The 20115-nt window shown below is 30.7% G+C and overlaps 2 protein-coding genes across 5 annotated transcripts in view; one reads left to right on the forward strand and one right to left on the reverse strand.

Annotated features, from left to right (window-relative positions):
* LOC139511695 (SWI/SNF-related matrix-associated actin-dependent regulator of chromatin subfamily D member 1-like) overlaps nucleotides 1-20115 on the reverse strand; it is a 63413-nt gene that overhangs the window by 36221 nt on the left and 7077 nt on the right. For 2 of the 4 annotated variants that reach the window (XM_071298718.1, XM_071298717.1), the window contains exons 2-3: nucleotides 8236-8350; nucleotides 7187-7225 (exon numbers count right to left, since the gene is read on the reverse strand). In XM_071298718.1, coding sequence (XP_071154819.1) covers nucleotides 7187-7225; nucleotides 8236-8350 — 154 coding nt within the window. The remainder of the gene's footprint in view (nucleotides 1-7186; nucleotides 7226-8235; nucleotides 8351-20115) is intronic. The other 2 variants (XM_071298720.1, XM_071298719.1) reach the window with 1 other exon arrangement.
* Nucleotides 9667-18449, forward strand: LOC139511696 (steroid 17-alpha-hydroxylase/17,20 lyase-like). Its single transcript, XM_071298721.1, has 8 exons — nucleotides 9667-9801; nucleotides 11364-11615; nucleotides 13304-13506; nucleotides 14243-14489; nucleotides 15520-15712; nucleotides 16042-16194; nucleotides 16523-16627; nucleotides 17340-18449. The coding sequence occupies exons 1-8, from the start codon at nucleotides 9790-9792 to the stop codon at nucleotides 17678-17680; spliced, it is 1506 nt and encodes a 501-aa protein (XP_071154822.1). The 5' UTR covers nucleotides 9667-9789; the 3' UTR covers nucleotides 17681-18449.

Raw genomic sequence — 20115 nt, forward strand, 5'->3', positions numbered from 1 at the left:
AGCAATCGTATTTCAAAAATTACATACTACATATATTATATATATCATATTTGGTCCAAAATAGTCTCTTCATATTAAAACCTTAGTATACTCAGTGTACATGTAGGTCAGATATACATTGCTTCTCAAGGTCATTTAAATTAGGTCAATTGAAAAGAAGTTCAAGATGTGCTTTTTGAGTGCAAAAGTGTAATAAGTTGCCATTCATTATTTTAGGTGGCCATGATATAAAGTGAAAATTTTCTGAATTGTTTAACCAAAAGAAAATTGCAGGCTCACAAGATACAAGCCAAAAACAAGGTATAAATAGAGTTTATACAACAGCAGTACAATTTAAACCAGGTGCTCCGCAGGGCACAGCTTTATACGACCGCAGAGGTCGAACCCTGAACAGTTGGGGCAAGTATGGACAAAACATTCAAGCGTGATACAGCTCTGAATTTGGATTGTGATCAAATTTTTGACATTACATGTTTTTTTTTTACACAAAACAAATGTCAAGATTTTACAAATCAATTAAAGATTTCTTCTTCAAACTTTTTAAATCTAAAATTAAATAGTTGACACAGCATAAGTTTCTGACACAGAATGAATGTGGTCTAATGAACTTAAAAGGTTTTTTTTGCCTTTGAGCAATTCACTATACAGTTGAATATTAATCCTCTCAAAAAAATGTTTGAAGAAATTTTCTTTTTATTTATGAAATCTGAAATGAGAAAAATTTACCCCCCCCCCTTTTTTTCACATCCCCGTTTCACTTTTTCCAAAACTGATATCAATTCAAATTTCTAATGGAGTTTGCAACAATAACTTCTCTTTTAAATACATCATAAAATATTAAAATGTAAAATAAAGTACTGAATGGTAAAGATTGGTTGGTAGTAAAAGTGAATATACATTGTTTATTGTATAAAACAATAAAAAAAACTTCATCAGCAACATTTTATATTGGCAAATTTCCAATGAAGTTATTTACATAAAGTTATTGGCAAATAAAAATAGAAAATGACTTCATAGTCATGTCTGGCAAATGTCCAACATACATTATCTAAAAACATTTTAGATAAGATAAGGAAAAAAAGCTTCATCAGCAACATTTTATATTGGCAAATTTCCAATGAAGTTATTTACATAAAGTTATTGGCAAATAAAAATAGAAAATGACATCATAGTCATGTCTGGCAAATTTCCAACATATATTATCAACTACTATTCTATACAAAGAAAGATAACTCCAATTGAAAATTAATTGATATTGCACAATATTGTGCAATTAGATATTTCTTGCTATTGTGCAATACTGTGCAATTGAAAATTTCTTGCTATTGCACAATACTTGATATGGAATCCTGATTTGGACCAACTTGAAAACTGGGCCCATAATCAAAAATCAAAGTACATATTTAGATAAAGCATATCAAATAAGCCCAAGAATTTAATTTTTGTTAAAATCAAACTTAGTTTAATTTTGGACCCTTTGGACCTTAATGTAGACCAATTTGAAAACTGGACCAAAAATTAAGAATCTACATACACAGCTAGATTTGGCATATCAAAGAACCCATTTATTCAATTTTTAATGAAATCAAACAAAGTTTAATTTTGGACCCCCATTTGGACCAACTTGAAAACTAGGCCAATAATTAAAAATCTAAGTACATTTTTATATTCAGCATATCAAAGAACCCCAAGAATTCAATTTTTGTTAAAATCAAACTAAGTTTAATTTTGGACCCTTTGGACCTTAACGTAGACCAATTTGAAAACGGGACCAAAAATTAAGAATCTACATACATAGTTAGATTCGGCATATTAAAGAACCCCAATTATTCAATTTTTGATGAAATCACACAAAGTTCAATTTTGGACCCTTTGGACCCCTTATTCCTAAACTGTTAGGACCAAAACTTCCAAAATCAAACCCAACCTTCCTTTTATGGTCATAAACCTTGTGTTTAAATTTCATAGATTTCTACTTACTTATACTAAAGTTATGGTGCAAAAACCAAAAATAATGCTTATTTGGGCCCCTTTTTGGCCCCTAATTCATAAACTGTTGTGACCTCAACTCCAAAAATCAATCCAAACCTTCCTTTTGTGGTCATAAACCTTGTGTTAAAATTTCATTGATTTCTATTTACTTATACTAAAGTTATTGTGCGAAAACCAAGAATAATGCTTATTTGGGCCTTTTTTTGGCCCTTAATTCCTAAACTGTTGGAACCAAAACTCCCAAAATCAATCCCAACCTTCCTTTAGTGGTCATAAACCTTGTTTCAAAATTTCATAGATTTCTATTCACTTAAACTAAAGTTATTATGCGAAAACCAAGAAAATGCTTATTTGGGCCCTTTTTGGCCCCTAATTCCTAAAATGTTGGGACCAAACCTCCCAAAATCAATCCCAACCTTGCTTTTGTGGTCATAAACCTTGTGTTAAAATTTCATTGATTTCTATTCACTTTTACTAAAGTTAGAGTGCGAAAACTAAAAGTAATCGGACGACGACGACGACGACGACGCCAACGTGATAGCAATATACGACCAAAAAATTAAAATTTTTGCGGTCGTATAAAAATAAGACAATCCTTCCCCACCCAACCCCCCTTTTTGTAATTATACCAGAGCTACAATAAGAAACACACTTATACATATATAGCAATGCATTATATATACTAAGCAAGCTGTCACAACATAGGTGCAGTTAAGTAATATTACATTCAATTTATTTTAATTTAATTTCACAGTATGGCTATATCAATAAAATACTTGTAAATCATACTGTGCAATTTTCAAAAATATGACAATAAGTGAAGGTCATTATGCTTATATTCAAGCTACAAGTTGCAATAGTAAGACTATTTTATTGTTTGACTAGACAGAAAACTAAAAAAAAAGATTTTGAATCTCTAAATCTATCAAAATTGTTTAAGTGAGATCTTCACAAACATTAATTCAAATAAGCACATTTAAATTTTGTTAATCATGTTCAAAATTTTACTTATTTAAAAAAAAATCTGTATACGTCACTAGCCAATCTATTCAATGACAAAGTTAACTCATATACTACTGTTAACTTTTTTTACTGATAAAATAACTTTTTTTATTGATAAAATAACTTTTTTTATTGATAAAATAATTTTCACTGACAAGAAAAATATTACGGGATCTACCTTTTCTCTGGGTCTATAAAGTATAAGCCTTTCTTTGAGTCTATAAACAAAGCCAAATAAAATTTAGATTGTTTAATGTTGCCTATCTACCCATCAAAAAAGCATCCTACCCCAAAAAAGTTATGACACAAATTGGTTCAATTTTTTTATTTTTTTCCCTGCTCTTAGGTTGTTTTCTTGTTCAAAACATGTAACTTAATATGTTTTGACCAAAGAAAGAAAAATCCATTCTTTAGTAACCTACCCAACCATAAAAAAATTTTGGTAGGCTGCACATCAAACTATTTTAAGCATATGCATGCAATACATTGTTGTCACAAATGAAGTTGAGTTGGTAATTTTAACTACACCAAAACACCAAACAAAAATAAGCAAACTATATGATGAACAGATAGCATGGACATTGGTCCATGTTCCCACTCTGCTCTCTTCTCATTTCACAAACAAGAGTGAACACACTGAAATGTCTCGCCTTCTTTACTAATCATTGATATCATGTTGATAGTCTAAACATAAAGCTTTATTACAACTGTCACATAAACTAAACATTAACCAAACAAGAATGTGTCCAAAGTACACAGATGCCCCACTCGCATTATCATTTTCCATGTTCAATAGACCGTGAAATTGGGTAAAAAATCTAATTTGGCCTTAAAAGTAAAAAGATCAACCAAAAGGGAACATGTGTACTAAGTTTCAAGTTGATTGGACTTCAGCTTCATCAAAAACTACCTTGACCAAAAACTTAAACCTGAAACTCGCACTTTTAATTTCTATGTTCAGTGGACCATGAAATGGGGTCAAAAGTTTAATTTTGTTTTAAAATAAGAAAGATTATATCATAATTAAGGAACATGTGTACTAAGTTTCAAGTTGATTGGACTTCAGCTTTATCAAAAACTACTTTAACCGGAAGTGGGACGAACGGACGGACGGACACACAGACGGACACACAGACGAACGTAGGCACAGACCAGAAAACATAATGCCCTCTACTATCGTAGGTGGGGCATAAAAAATGAGGTCAAGGTCAGATGAACCATGTCAGGGTGAGGCAGGCAGCTAACAATTCTTCCATACAAAAAATATAGTTGATCTATTACTTATAATTTAAGAAAAACAGCCAAAAACACAAAAACTTAACACTGAGCAATGAACCGTGAAAATGAGGTCAAGGTCAAATAAAACCTGCACGACTGACATATAGATCATAAAATATTTCCAATATAGTTGACCTATTGCATATAGTATTAGAAAAAAAGACCAAAACTCAAAAACTTTACTTTGACCACTGAACCATGAAAATGAGGTCAAGGTCAGATGACACCTGCCAGCTAGACATGTACACCTTACAATCATCCCATACATCAAATATAGTTGACCTATTGCATACAGTATAAGAAAAACAGACCAAAACACAAAAACTTAACTATAACCACTGAACCATGAAAATGAGTTGGACATGTACACCTTACAGTACTTCCATACACTAAATATACTAGACCTATTGCTTATAGAATCTCAGATATGGACTTGACCACCAAAACTTAACCTTGTTCACTGATCCATGAAATGAGGTCGAAGTCAAGTGAAAACTGTCTGACGGGCATGAGGACCTTGCAAGGTACACACCAATACCAAATATAGTTATCCTATTACTTATAATAAGAGAGAATTTAACATTACAAAAAATTTTATCTTTTTTTTCAAGTGGTCACTGAACCATGAAAATGAGGTCAAGAACATTGGACATGTGACTGACAGAAACTTTGTAACATGAGGCATCCATATACAAAGAATGAAGCATCCAGGTCTTCCACCTTCTTAAATATAAAGCTTTTAAGAAGTGAACTAACACCGTCGCCGTCAGATCACTATACCTATGCCAAGCTTTCTGCGACAAAAGTCGCAGGCTCGACAAAAATATGAGATCTAAAAATTAATGTGGTTTTTATATAAATCTTTGACAAATGTTGAATTTTGCATGAATCTCTGACGCTTCACACTTGATCCCCTAATGGTTCACACATATCAATTGATAGATTCTGAAGTACCGTATTGCGGGTGCATTATTTTTCGCCGTTTTCATTAAATAGGTATACAAAATATTTTGGCGGATTCAAAACTTTTATCAATACCTTTGCATGTACAGTTTCGAATTGGCGGGATTTATTTTTGTAAGTTTGATCTATCCGCAAAAATTTACACCCCACGAAAATAACCTGCTATACGGTAACATGTACTTTCTGATTATCATATCACTACTGTTTTCAGTTCTATGAGTTCACTGAGACATTCAAATTACAACAAGGCTACATCATTAGTGCATCTGCACTTTTGAAATTGATAAATTAATATGCAGTAGTGGTTTTAAAATAATTCATAACAAATAAACAATTCTATTTATATATATAGTGACTTATTAATATTCTATAGAGATGAAATAAAGACTTTCTATTATAATTGAGATAAGTTAATTTAAAAGTCCTGCTCATAATTAAATGTTTGAAATGAAAATTATTTGAAGTTTGATTAATGATGTAAATAGTATTTCAGTACACATAATTATTTGTGCAATATCGAATTTCGTGGCTTTCAAGGGTAAAGGTAAACAAACGTTTAGCAATTCAAAGTACAACTTTTCTACATGCTTGTAAGCAGACTTATTTTGGCACTACATTTTTACAACGAAATCAAATATCCATGATAGATGTAATTTATCCCCAAAATTGAGATCCATGGAAATAAATAAATCCACAGTATTCAACACTTCATTAACTGGTAGTATGTTATTGATAAAAAATAAAAATTCCCTTCCCTTTCCTATATATATATACTTTTGATAAAAATATTTTCATAAATAAATAAGACCTTTTCCCCTTTGGAACTTACATGCCACATTCAAACATTTATTTCAATTTGTACCTGCAAGCTTGGCTATTATAAAACCAGGGCCTATGATCATGAAACTTGACTTAGTACTTGGAGTATAAAAATTGTGCTTGAAACACTAAATCTAACATACTGATTGGTTGAATTCGAAACACAAAACCCAGCATTGTGATTGGTTGAAATCTAAGTCTGAGTACATTGATCCTACTCCAAAGTTTTATGTCAATATGACTGCAAGGCCAGACCTAAACATTGAATACAGAATTATGTTTCACCTGAGCTGTTGTCTGGTCATGCCACATGCATTCAGCGATATCAAATAATAATTTTCTGGGCACACAACATACTAGCAAAATAAGGCAGCTAAAAAAATCAAATCTAAGAAATAAAGAGAATGTTATTCCTAGTCATACTATCATCCCTGTCTAATCAGTGTTTGTCATACTACAGTACAGCCATGAGGGGCTGGATTGGGGGGCCTTCATTTCTGGATTCTTCAATTTTTTAGGTCATATCTATCTATTTTTTATATTCTAGGCCAGTTATCATTTATTCTTCATAATTTAGCACCCATTATTCTCTATTTTTTTATTCTTATTTGTAATTTCCTGTATTCTTCATTTTTATGGTAAACATGTATTTACCAGTAAGCATTTAGTTGTTTCTAAATATGGAAAATGTGTAGAATTTTGCTAACACTTTTGAGGAAAAAATTAGTTGGCTGTGAATATTCATTTTGATAAATTAATTTAAATTGTATAACATTTCCCTGAATTCAAAAACTTTCTATAGTACATTTATCTGCAAATCATAAAGAAAGAAAGAAGGAAAAAGGTAAAATTTTATATTGACACAGATGAACTGCAAAAGTTCAAAGTAATAAAGTATTTGAATATGAGCACTTAAATTAAATGGCACTAATAAATTATAGTATCAAAAAATAAAGCCAGATTCTTACACCAGGGTTAACAAGATGACAATGATCACCTCCCCCCTCCTCATCCCCACTTTCCCCAGACCCTAGATGCATTGTTGAGACAGAGGAAACAGTATTACAGGAAAACATAGTAGATTTTGTTGTGTAGACAGTTAAAAAAAGCTTTGGTTGTTGCAAGAACTTACTTCCTTTTGTACTTGTAGATCCTGAGGCAGAACTGCCGGCTAAAAACACAATACGTAATATGAAAACATGTCAGCTTTAAATAAAAGATTGATGTAAAATGCTGAATTGATCAGCATGAAAAACACCATTTTTTATCAGCATTAAAAAAAAGCGGTAACTCTTTATCATGAAAAAACACTAACTTTTAACAGCATGAAAAACACTAAGAAATGAAAATAGAACTAATAAATTTGGTATCTCTACAGCCTCTGGATTTACTTTTCCCAATGGTCACAAATACCCAAAATTTGAAAGACGAGGAAGAAGAATCTTGTTGATAAACTTCATGATGGCAAGGTTGGGCAGTAAATACTCCTAAAGTGGTGAGTACTGGCAATACTGGTCGATTCAAATTTTCATGGTGGTTTTTACTATTTATTGTAGTAAAAACTTGATACAAAGTAAGATATATTTAAACATTTATCTTTGAGCATGTTTCAGCTTAAATAAATGAATAAATTTGATATGTTTTATTAATTTTCAACACTTATCCCTGCTAATTTAGTCCTTTTAAGTACATATGTTCTTGTATTCAAGTACTCATTAACAAGAATTGAAAAATTAATTACAACATATTGTTCAATCAGGATATTATTTTTTTAAATTGCATAATTTTTACATGTGAATGAAGTTACCTATCACCTGGCATTGCTAGGTGTGAGAAATTAATTACTAAATCAACACCCCCCAAAAAATTACGACATCATGTGGGTTTTTATGTCCCACTCAAAGTTTCAATTGACCAGTATTTTCCAGTATTTCCCAGTATTTACTGCAAGCATGGACATAATAATTGAACAGTATTGGCCACTTTTTGTCAACCTTGCATGATAATGGTCTGTAAAATATAAAACTAAATTATATTTTTTGTTTATTTTTTAATTCACTTATACTATTTTGCATGTTACAAAATATATATAATAAGATCGATACCAGTAAATGGGAGCATATCTATTCAATGTGACTCAGAACAAAGATGTACATGTATGTTATCACAAATAGACGTTACCTGCATAAGGATGAGGTGCCATTCCTCCATGAGCTCCAGGCATACCAGGCATGACCCTTTGTGGTCCACCGCCCATCATCTGTGGAGGGCCACCATATCCACCAGGCCTTGGACCCTGTAAAAATAAAGAATAATGGGTGAAATTCTCAATTCATAATCAGATTCATGTCCACGGAGAAAATTCTATCTAGAAAGGAAATTTAAAAATGTAATGCAAATCTCAGACAAAACATGTGATCATTATTTACAAATGCATCAGCTTGTGACTGTGAGTACCTACTTTCATACCTATATCACTTTATACCAGGGGCTCTTTTCACTAAAAAAAACCCAACTTCCTACTAAAATTGATCCTAAATTGTACTGGAATGTTCAGGACTGATATATATGCAAGATTTTTTGTGTAATATTTTCAGGTACTGTAAATTGAGAAATAATTGTGAAGTTTTTATAAAGGCAAATATATAATGTAACTGCTTTAATTTCCCAATAATAAAAACTTCTGATACATATATTTCCTGAAAATCGCAATCTCCCATTTTCAACCTTTCTTAAAAATTGCAAAAGAAAATGCATGCAATAGTAAAGAAAGTACTACATCTCAGAAAGAAACAAGTGCCTGTGTTTCTATAGTGTTAAATTTGTTTTTGTTCCTGAATATATGTAGAATTGTTATGGATATATTTAAAAATCTAATAAAGAGGAAACAATTGAATAAACGTGAGATAAGATCAAAACATTTGATAAATTTAACATATTCTAAATTTGATCTGCAGGCCTGTTGGCCATATACATTGAATCTGTAACTAGAAAACTCTTGACAGATATTTTCATAGTCTAGTTCTTTTATGAAGCTTTATAAGTTTTTAACATTTGATAATTTAAATCAAATAAACTTTTAAAGTCCTTCCATTATCACAATAATCAGCTTTTTAAAAGTAAATAATCTTAACTCCAATATTATAAATTTGATTATTGTGAAATAATGTCCTCCTTTCAGGTGTCCACCTGAATGACCTCATGTACCTGTATGTAGTACATTTGTACCGTGTATGTAGTACATTTGTACCGTAGTAAACACTGACCAGTCTAATGAATACGAAATCTGGGTTAGTTTATTATCAGGCTAACAATTCATTTAAAAACTTATCCAAGTTCACATCCTATTTGAATATTATGCATACATTTACATAGTATGGGCTGGCCTTTCTGAAAAGACAATTCCTATAAATCCAAACTCTCAAAATTTATAAATACAAACAATTATCAAAGAAATCTTAAAGAAAAAAAGTGAATAAGCAAATTGGAATAACAAAAATATCTGTTTATGAATATGTAAAATTTCTTCTTTCTTTTTATTCATGCATATTCATATATAATTTGCATATGAATGACAATAGTGGGATGTTTTAGAGTATAAACATAGCCATACCTCTTTCTGCACAGTAAAACATGAAGTCCTATAAAATGAAATATTTCTTCAAAACTTACTTATCCTAATCAAAAAAGGAGTGTACGAATGATATCTTTCATCTTGTGATTATTATATTCAAAATGATATTTTTGGTAAGTCTATATATGTAGAATGCATTCATAAACAATTAAAAAATCCAGTCTACCTTATAAGAATATTTAAACGGGTCCAAGGCCATTGGCCTGTTAAGTTCACATATATTTTCACATATATTTTCACATATCAGTCTAATAAAATACTTTGAACTCATTATATATACAAATGTCATGTATTTGTTTTCAATTTAATATAAGATAATACAAGTACATTTACAATAATTTGTAGCTTTTTTTAATTTTGAATGAAAACATGTTGTCTTAAAGTATTTTTCTTAATAGTTAGTTGAATTTTCTTTCTTTTGCTAATATTATATTCAACTTAAAAAGTAAATATTTAAACAAAAATCTGAATTCATAAATTTATATTCAAGGTATACACTACAAAAGATAAATTTAGTATTATTAATTTAATATGCCTTTCATGTATTCTCTTATTTAAAATAACTTTCTTTCCTTTATTGACTGACTTCTTGTTATTTAATTTTGTAATAAAGCTGTGCATTATTGTGAACATTCCTTTTGTATTTTAAAAATTACTATGTTTTTTTTGTTATCATGAAAATTCCTTTTTATTACTTTTGTGGGTATATGTGCACCACAAATTGTATTTAACGAAATATTATATGCCAATAGGTTTGTATGGAAAAACTATGAAATCAAGTTGAAGTATCTGACAGCAAACACCCCCAAAAGAAATCAATCCACAAAAATTAAATGCATTAATGAAAATATTAAAATGAATCCCCAGATACTACATGTATCTTACTTACTTGTCTTATTGTTAAATATCTTATAGTTTTATTTAGTTTTTATTTTATTTTATCTTGCTTCTTATTGTGAGGTCAATAATGTTTCATCATTTGAAAATTATAGTATATATATTTCATATAAAACACATTTTTTGATAAAAATTCAACTTCATTTATTTCTTATCCATATTGAATGAATTTTTTACATTTGAATAAATAAATACTTGCAGTTTCTTAAAAAAGATATATAATATATTTGCAATCTAATTAAAATTAATCTCTACACTTGCTAATTTTTTATGCTTGGTCACAGCAATTAATATATTTGCAATTTATTTCGTTCATGTAATTAATCTCTGTTTAAAGTCAAGTTTGAATTTATGCAAGAAATATACGTCTATATATGTGTAGGGAAAAACACACTTTTTAAATATATATAAATGCATTTAAATAATAATTTCTCAATAATAACATTTCATAAAAATATTTCTACACAACAATAGGGAAACCTGCACACATTTCTGAGTTTAACCTAAATATTTTATCAAAATCGGACTTAAAATAAATTTTTGACAATGTTTTAAAAAAAAGTTTTTATCATATGAAATACATATGAAAATTTTCTAGTGGTGAAACACTAATGACTTAAGACGAATCATTCAATACCAGCCTCATTGACGAGTCTTTTGTTAACAAAAAGCCTGTCTGGTGCACAAAATTTTAAGCCTGGTACCAGTGTATTTAGGATCAGTTTATTCCCAAATGCTTTATTTTTGTTTCTTGAACTTTCACATCATTTATTTATAGATACTAGTTGTGTGTTTGATCTGTTTACTATTGTATCCAGCTTTGGAGGATATTTATTTACTATATATAGAAAAAGTTCCGCCTGGACCAATATCCCTGCCAATTATTGGAGGACTCTACAAACTAAATAGCTCTAAACCACACCTTAAATTACAGCAACTGACAAAACAATATGGAGAAATCATGAGTATAAGGTTTGGACCATCAAGATGTCGTACTGTAATTATACACAACACCAAATTTGTACAAGAGGTACGTGTGTATTCCTTTTGAATGTGGATTGTTTTTCTTGCCACTCATCATTGAAAATGTGGACATTACAGCAGATAACTGTAAACAAATTTACCATCTGGGCCATTAAAAATATTGTTTCCAAGACAGGATATATATATCAGTCTAAAATTTTGCACAACGGTACTGATATAAGATGTTATTATACGAAAATGTTGTTATTAAATCGTGTTGACAAATATTTCGGCTCAACAAATGACCTTCTTCAGTGTCAAAAGTTTTATTGATGATTGTATTGTTAAAACTTTTGACACTGAAGAAGGCCATTTGTTGAGCCGAAATATTTGTCAACACGATTTATTAACAACATTTTCGTATAACATGTATAATAACATCTTATATCAGTACCGTTGTGCAAATATTTAGACTGATATAATTTTTTCCTTATCTGCATAGTATCATCTATTCTAGACGATCCGGTACATAGCAAATTTGCTGGTTGGTCCTTTTTATAGACTTCTATATATATATATATTTATATATATGTCTAGAGGGACAGCTACAGTGCAGGCGATTTGGTGTCACGATATCTCAGAAGCATGGGTTCGAATCCCGGCGAGGGAAGAACAAAAAATTTGCGAAAGCAAATTTACAGATCTAACATTGTTGGGTTGATGTTTAGACGAGTTGTATATAGATTGCCTAACAATGTAATTTTAACACACTATTTAGTATGTAAATATAAGAATGTTTAAAATATTTACAAAATGATGAAAATAAACGCAATATTTCGTTAGACCAACTAGTTTTATCAAGCGTGCATCTATCCAGGTAAAATCGGATGTAGATAATAAGAAACTTTTGCAGCTCAATGTATATGTTGCACTTAGCTGCCTTGAAATATGAGAATTTTGCAGCTCAATGTCTATGTTGCACTTGAATTTAGCTGCCTTGAAAATACATAATTGGTAGTTGAAGTTAGCAACGTCCATTGGCCAATATTACGGGATAAAAATGACAATGCTTTGTTTTAAATTATTCTTGATCTTTCATGTATTTTTTCTCGTCTTTTTTTCGTTAAGACCATCAGGTTCTAAAGTGCGGAGTTGGTGGATCCAAAAGTTTTCTCTTCTCCTTCTCGCCGTGGTGTCCCACTCGGTGTTGACTTCTATAATTTGGAAAGTAACATTATCAAAAGGATGTTTCGTTGAACGAAGATGTCTTGTGAGAGGACAGTTTTTGTTGGTTTTGTACGATGAACGATGGTTATTGAGCCAAATATTAAATTTGTCCATTGTTTCTCCCACATACTGAATGCCACAAGTGTCACATGTTAATATATAAATTGAGTTCTCCGTTTTACAGTTGGAATTAGAGTAGATGGTATAATTTTGTTTAGTAACGGAGCTGATGAAAGAACTGCTTATATATATATATATGAATATTTTAGAATTTAAGTATGCAAAAAAAACTATGCATTGGCTTACAATTTATATCTCTCTATTGATATTTTTCATTTGTCAGGTAACTGTACAAAGAGTTGAACATTTAACTAGAAAAATAAAAAGAAGTGCTAAATTTAATGAAGCCACTTTATAGTTTATGTTATAGTAAGAGGGATAACTCTAATTTCATTTCAGTCCATGTTTTTAATTGCATTTTAATCAAAATAATATGAGAAAAGATAAATTGTGTATCTTTTTTTACAGCTTTACAATAACCAAAAGGCTTTAGATCGACCTGATCTTCCATTTTTTGAATTGATAACCCCTCATGGTGCAGGAATCGGTTCCAGACCTTATGATAAGATTTGGATGCTTCACACAAGAATTGTCAAACTAGCTTTACACAAAGTATGTCAAAATTCTCTCTCAGAAAAAGTGATGGAGACATTTGAAGTTTTATTCAACAGGTAAGTTAACGATATACCTAGAAAACAACTTTTTTTCATCAACAATAATGTGTACTTCTATCCCCATTACCTATCTTGGATTTGAAAATAATTAATAAATCTACATCATGTAACATATATCTTTTCCTGCATGACAAGCCAAAGTCAGACAGTGTCTGACTGATTATATAATTCACTGGGAGGTATAATGAATTATACATTTTTGACCTAGACAATAGTTATGGAGTCATTTTTTTGTAGTTTAATTCACCACAAATTCCAACAAATAACTAATTTATAATCTTTGACTTTGGTAATGATCTGAGAGTTGACTGAGACAACATTCAAAAACAAACAGCAAATAAAATATGAAGACTTACTACTGCAAATGCTTATTCAAATCTTTGAAATGTATCTGTATAAACTTTCAAGAGTTGATTAAACCAGAAAAGACAAAAATTCAAGCCAATCCCAGTTTAGGAATCAGAGTTGATGCAAAAGAAAGGTACATCAATAATCATGAAAAATTTAAAATGATTTAAAAAATTAAATAACAGCAAATCTAAATAAAAATTGATATTCAACAATTATGTATCAAAATACAAACAGCTAAATCTTGCAAAATAAATTGTGTAATAGCTAGTTGATTGATTAGTAATTGCTTTACGCCACATCGGCACAAAAAAGTTGTGTTATAGTCATTGGTGTATGCTACTGTACAATGTATAATAAACATGATTTCCCTTTCATGACACAGATTAAATGAAAAAGGAAATGGACCACAAGACATTGCGTTTGATCTAAAGCTAGCCTCACTGGACATTACATCTTCTATCTGCTATGGTTTCCATGACGACGACTGGACAAGTGACCAGATGAATTTACTACTGAAAGACCACGATAAAGCTATGTCTGGATTAAGTCCCTTTAACCCTATCAACATCTTCCCTTTCATAAAAAAATTACCGATCAGACTGGTAAAGGAAATAAAGGATATAACACAGGTAATTTCTACAAATACCAAAAAAAAGTAAAATCATAAAAATACTGAACTCGGAGAAAAATTCAAAACAGAAAGTCCCTAATCAAATGGCAAAATCAAAAGCTATAACACATCAAACGAATGGACAAAAACTGCCATATTCCTGAAATATGGTACAGGCATTTTCTTACGACATGCATATATACGGTACATGTATACATGAATAAAGTCCCATTTATATAACCATGATAACACCTGTTGAAATCCTCATTGAATTTGAATCAAACTTACAATAATTACGATATTAGTCAACTACACACGATGGCAAACAATCCTACCAAGTATGAGAGACTTCTGTAAAGATCAATATCAAAAGAATAACGTTCACAAAGAGTTATTGTGTTACATTAGTCCAAAACAGAGTCAAAGTCCCATAACTCCCCATAAAAAAATCAAATATAATTGGATGTTAAGTGTGGTCAAGAGAATAGTGATAAATTATTCTAATAAGTACATGTATGCAAGTTTTCTGTCAAATTGTTTAGAGGTATTGTGTTTTGGCTTAACTGATGAACAATGAATAATACAATATGAATTTTTTATATGTCACCATAAGGGCCTGATAACCAGAAACATTTAGGATAAATGTGTAGTTAAAATGTGAAACAATCATTAATCATTAACTACAATATGTATGTACACATTCAATCAGAAAATAAACTGTTTCTGCTGAAACAGCCAGTAGTTGTCGTTTGTTTATGTAATATATACGTGTTTCTCGTTTCTCGTTTTGTTTATATAGATTAGACCGTTGGTTTTCCCGTTTGAATGGTTTTACACTAGTAATTTTGGGGCCCTTTATAGCTTGTTGTTCGGTGTGAGCTAAGGCTCCGTGTTGAAGGCCGTACTTTAACCTATAATGGTTTACTTTTTAAATTGTTATTTGTATGGAGAGTTGTCTCATTGGCACTCACACCACATCTTCCTATATCTAAGGCTGCACTTTAGACATACAAGTTTGTATTGACCATTTGTTAACCTATTCTATTCAGAGAAGAGATGAACTGAATCAAAAAATATATGACAGGCATGTTGAGAACTACACTGGAGAGGTCCATGATGTGATGGATATTATAGTGGATGTGATGGAAAATGGATATAATACCAGCCATATTACAGACTCTCAGAAGAAACAAATGGACCTGAAAAGTCTCTTTATGACATTAACATGCCTCAGTATGGCAGGTATATATAAATGCTTTAATGTCATTAAACTGATTGAATCAATTATTTTTGCTTTATTGAACAGTCCTGAAACACTTTTTCCAGTATCCCAGATTCAAGAATGTTATGATAAATGCACTATATTTTGTGCATCTAAATTAAAAGGTAGTGATGAACCTTGGAAGATTTAGTTATCAAGTCAGTACCATAGGTTTTTTTAACCTACAAAAAGTTTTAAAAAAAATTAGATCATGGTCATCTGTGACACAGATCCCTAGGATAAGATCTAGACATAACATTGAAACATAAATGTAGAAACTTTAAAACGGTAATTCCCATTTTTTAAATAGGCATTGATAACATGCAGAGCATTATGCAATGGAGTGTGCTTGTCTTAGGGAAAAATCCACATGTCGCAGAAAAAATCTTCATGGAGTTACAACAGACAGTTGCCATGGATACCTCAGTAACCACTGAAAGTAGACAACATTTTCCATACACAGGTATTACTATTTATATAGCTTTACATCTTATAGAAACAGTTTTGAAAAACGCAAATTGATTATTTGACAAAAATAAAAAAGCCAAATCTAAAGTCTTTTTCTTACCAAATAAAATTTCGAGTGGACCCATACATATATGCATCATTCTTGAACTCTACATCATTTTTTCATGGGAATTCAATATTGAAATATTACATATAAACGAACAAATTAGAACTTGCTCCCTATAATAACTATTACTAAATCATGTCAGATTTCAACTTGACAATGATTCAGATTAACAGAATATTGGTTTTTCTAACATTTTTACTTATTTTTTAACCTACAGAAGCTTGTGTATATGAAATATTGAGAGTTTCCTCAATAACTGGTTTAGGTGTGCCACATATAACAAGAGAAGATATTCAAGTTGGAGGATACAAGATAACTAAAGGTAAATTATGAATCCAGTGTCCAATGAGACAACTATATCTACCAGAGAAAAAATGATGTAATCAACTACATGTCACCATACTGCCTTCAATAATGAGTAAAATCAATACTGCATAGTAAGCTACGAAGACCCTGATACATTGTATATGTATAACAAAACGTATTAAACAAATAAAAAAAAAAGAACACAATGACCAATGGCCTGATTCTTGTACAAAACATTACCAAAAACAAATATGATAGATAGCAACAATCTGCAACTGAATAACAGGCTTTTCAACATGGAACAAGAGCATTCCAAATGAGGATAATAATTAAATTAAATAATTATTCAGGTAAAAGCAATATACTAATACATAAAAGAACAATAGCAATGGTTGTGACATAGGTACCTCTAATGCCTTGACCCAATGATGGCCAATGAGAGCAAACAAGCTTATTCCCAATAGGGTCCTTATAGTCTTAATAATAAAATACATAAATTATCATTCAATGTTACAGCAATAAATAGTATCCATGAATCACAGCTTAGACATTTAGTAACATTCATGTAAAAGCAATCTAATAAAATATCAAATCTGCATCTGATACTGACCTGAGTTTACCGGTACTCATTAAAATGTTAGGATGGGTGAGTGATCATCATCAACCCCCAACCCCTCTAACCTGGGAAAGTGGTGTAACAGCAAGTAATGATTTTTTTTATTTTAAAGGAACACAGATCTTCACCAATATCTGGCACATACACAATAACAGTCATAATTGGACAGATCATGAAGCTGTAAAGCCAGAACGTTTTCTAGACAGTAATGGACAACTAAAGCTAAAAAGCGATGAAATATTCAAAAATTATCTCCCCTTTGGACTAGGCAAAAGGACTTGTACGGGAGAAGTGATTATACAGAATGTATTGTTTTTATTTGTCAGTAACTTAGTACGAACTCAAACAATCAAAATTGACAACCATATCTCTGAACTGATTGGTAATTGTGATATGAGCCATAAGCCACCAGCTTATACAGTAACTTTAAACCCAAGAGTCTGCCAATTCTGAAATAGGTTAAGTCTCCAATCTTGCAGCAAAATTTTTGTTACTCACAGTGCAATATTTTTACCTAAAAGTGGTTATTTAGTTATAATAATGTAGATAGTTCTATAATATTTTGTTATGTACAAAATTTATTTTATATGTTTGAAATTATATATTTTTTATATATATTTTGAAAAATGTTGAAAAAAATATATATAGCACTAGGCTGCAGTGTTTGTGTAGTTTACATGATGATTCATAAAAAGCCTTCAATGGTTTACACGAATTAACAATAATTAGAATTTAAGCTCAATTTCCATTCAAAATAATTTTATATTTTCATCTCCCATTCATTCCTATTCATGCTATTCATCATTTTTCGAAGTAGTCATTTTATTACGCCAGAACCAATTTTTGTCCATCCCCCCAAACTATATTCATTATTAAGAGTTTTAACACTCAAATATTTTTGCAAAAAAGTGATTGGATCATTTCATCATAAATTGTCATGTCATTTTCCTATCCATAACTCTGCATGCTCCATGTATGTTAAAAAACAGTGAGTTTATAGTGCAGTACCTACATGATGTTTGTACATGTATACATGTACTAAATGGTACATTTACATAGCTCCTGTTCTTGTATACAATGTAATAAATATATCTAGGATTATTAAAATGTTTTTGTACACATGTTCTTACTTCGGTCATTTACAAATGTATATCTTATGAACTTCTTCTCTGTACCCTTGTATGCTGTTGTTTATTGAAATAAAAGTTTATGATTTGTTGAATTGGTGGTTACCTTCTTATTGTTTATCTTCAATGAATAATTATCAAAACTCAAAAGCATCAACTTCAAAACACAGAGTACACTGACCTGTTGTGCCTGCTTTACACACAAAATGTATCATTGAATTTTATAGTTTGTACCATACACCAATTGCAAATAATGTTAGTCTACATGTAAGTGCAAATGTATCTGACATGTCTGAGAAATACAACGTATTTTTTATCATTTTGGTCTCTTGTGGAGAGTTGTCTCATTGGCAATCATACCACATCTTCTTTTTTTATAAATGTAGACCTAATAAATTACAAAAAATTAACTTTGACCAATGAATCATAAAAATCAAGGACAAGTGAACCCTGCCAGACAACATGAACACCGTGTCATGATGTGATAATTCCATACACCAAATATAGCTGACCTATTGCTTACATTATTTGATACAGATACAACCATGCATGATTAAAACTTAACATGGACTACTGAACTATATAACTGAGTTCAAGATCAGGAGAACCCTGCTAAATCGATAGTAGACAAACATGTTCAAATAACTTTTCAATCATTCTTTAAACCAACTACAGTTTACCTATTGTACATTTTTTATACGGAGTGTCTATTCGTCTGGCTAGCTAGACGAATAGTTAAAAATCTCTATTCGTCTGGCCATCCGTCTGCGCATGCACAAATCTTCAATATCAATCAAAGTGTCATGTGACGCGGAAAGTGTCCCAGATGAGGTGTCGGATAACAAACGTGCATATGCAATGGACGTTTTGAGAATCAGAGATCATGATTTATATTAAAAGATGTCATAAAGAATGCAAGAGAGAATATGATTTGCTTTTAACAAATTTCTATAGGAGTGATTGAAGAACAATAGCATATACATGTTAACTGGGAGGAATAAGCCTGAAATTAAAAGTGAAATTGATGATTTCATGATCCCCCATTTACCTTATGGAGGCAAAAAGCATTTGGAAAAAAATACTATAATATTAAACTTGCTTGGATGCATTATTTTTAAGTTTAGTACAACGAAGATCTATCAACATGCACTGATATGCCTGGACTGGGAATATGACACCAGAGTTGGGGTATCCGCCCTTTTTCTGTTGTATCATATATATTTTTTTTTTCTAAAAAAAAATCTATCAAAAACACAATCCTACTTTTGGGGACAGGTAACACGTGCAAAAATGCTATTCGTTCCGCTTGCCGGATGAATAGACATTTTTGACTATTTTAATAGCCTTTTATACTTGTACATGTATACAATGTATCTGCTTAACATTAACCAAGAAAAAATCAATGACCATACACCATGAAAATGAGGTCAAAGCAAGATAAAATCTGCCAGACAGACATGTACCTCTTACATCATTCGATACACCAAAAATAGTGGCCCTTATCCTCATCATGCTTTATTATACAGTATCTTGATTTATAAATAAACCAAACTAGAAAAACTTTTTTTGTCAAAAGAAATTAAGAAATAAAGGTTGAGGTCTGACAATCCTTCAAGACAGACAAGTACAACTTGCATTCATTCATTACACTAAATACTTCTTACTTTGTATAAGCTTCCTATAGACAGGAACACCTCTAATAATATTAGAGTATATATATATAAGGGTAATTTTGTGGAGAATTTTTTATTTGTTTTATAT

This window comes from Mytilus edulis, chromosome 2, assembly GCF_963676685.1.
Source record: "Mytilus edulis chromosome 2, xbMytEdul2.2, whole genome shotgun sequence".
In the NCBI taxonomy this organism is placed as follows: Eukaryota; Metazoa; Mollusca; class Bivalvia; order Mytilida; family Mytilidae; genus Mytilus; species Mytilus edulis.

What these genes read in the sequence shown, in the direction of transcription:
- LOC139511696 (XM_071298721.1), top strand. An exon ending in TTTGAAGTTTTATTCAACAG is followed by an intron (nt 13,507 to 14,242) that starts GTAAGTTAACGA and finishes TTCATGACACAG; the next exon opens with ATTAAATGAAAAAGGAAATG. An exon ending in AAATAAAGGATATAACACAG is followed by an intron (nt 14,490 to 15,519) that starts GTAATTTCTACA and finishes TATTCTATTCAG; the next exon opens with AGAAGAGATGAACTGAATCA.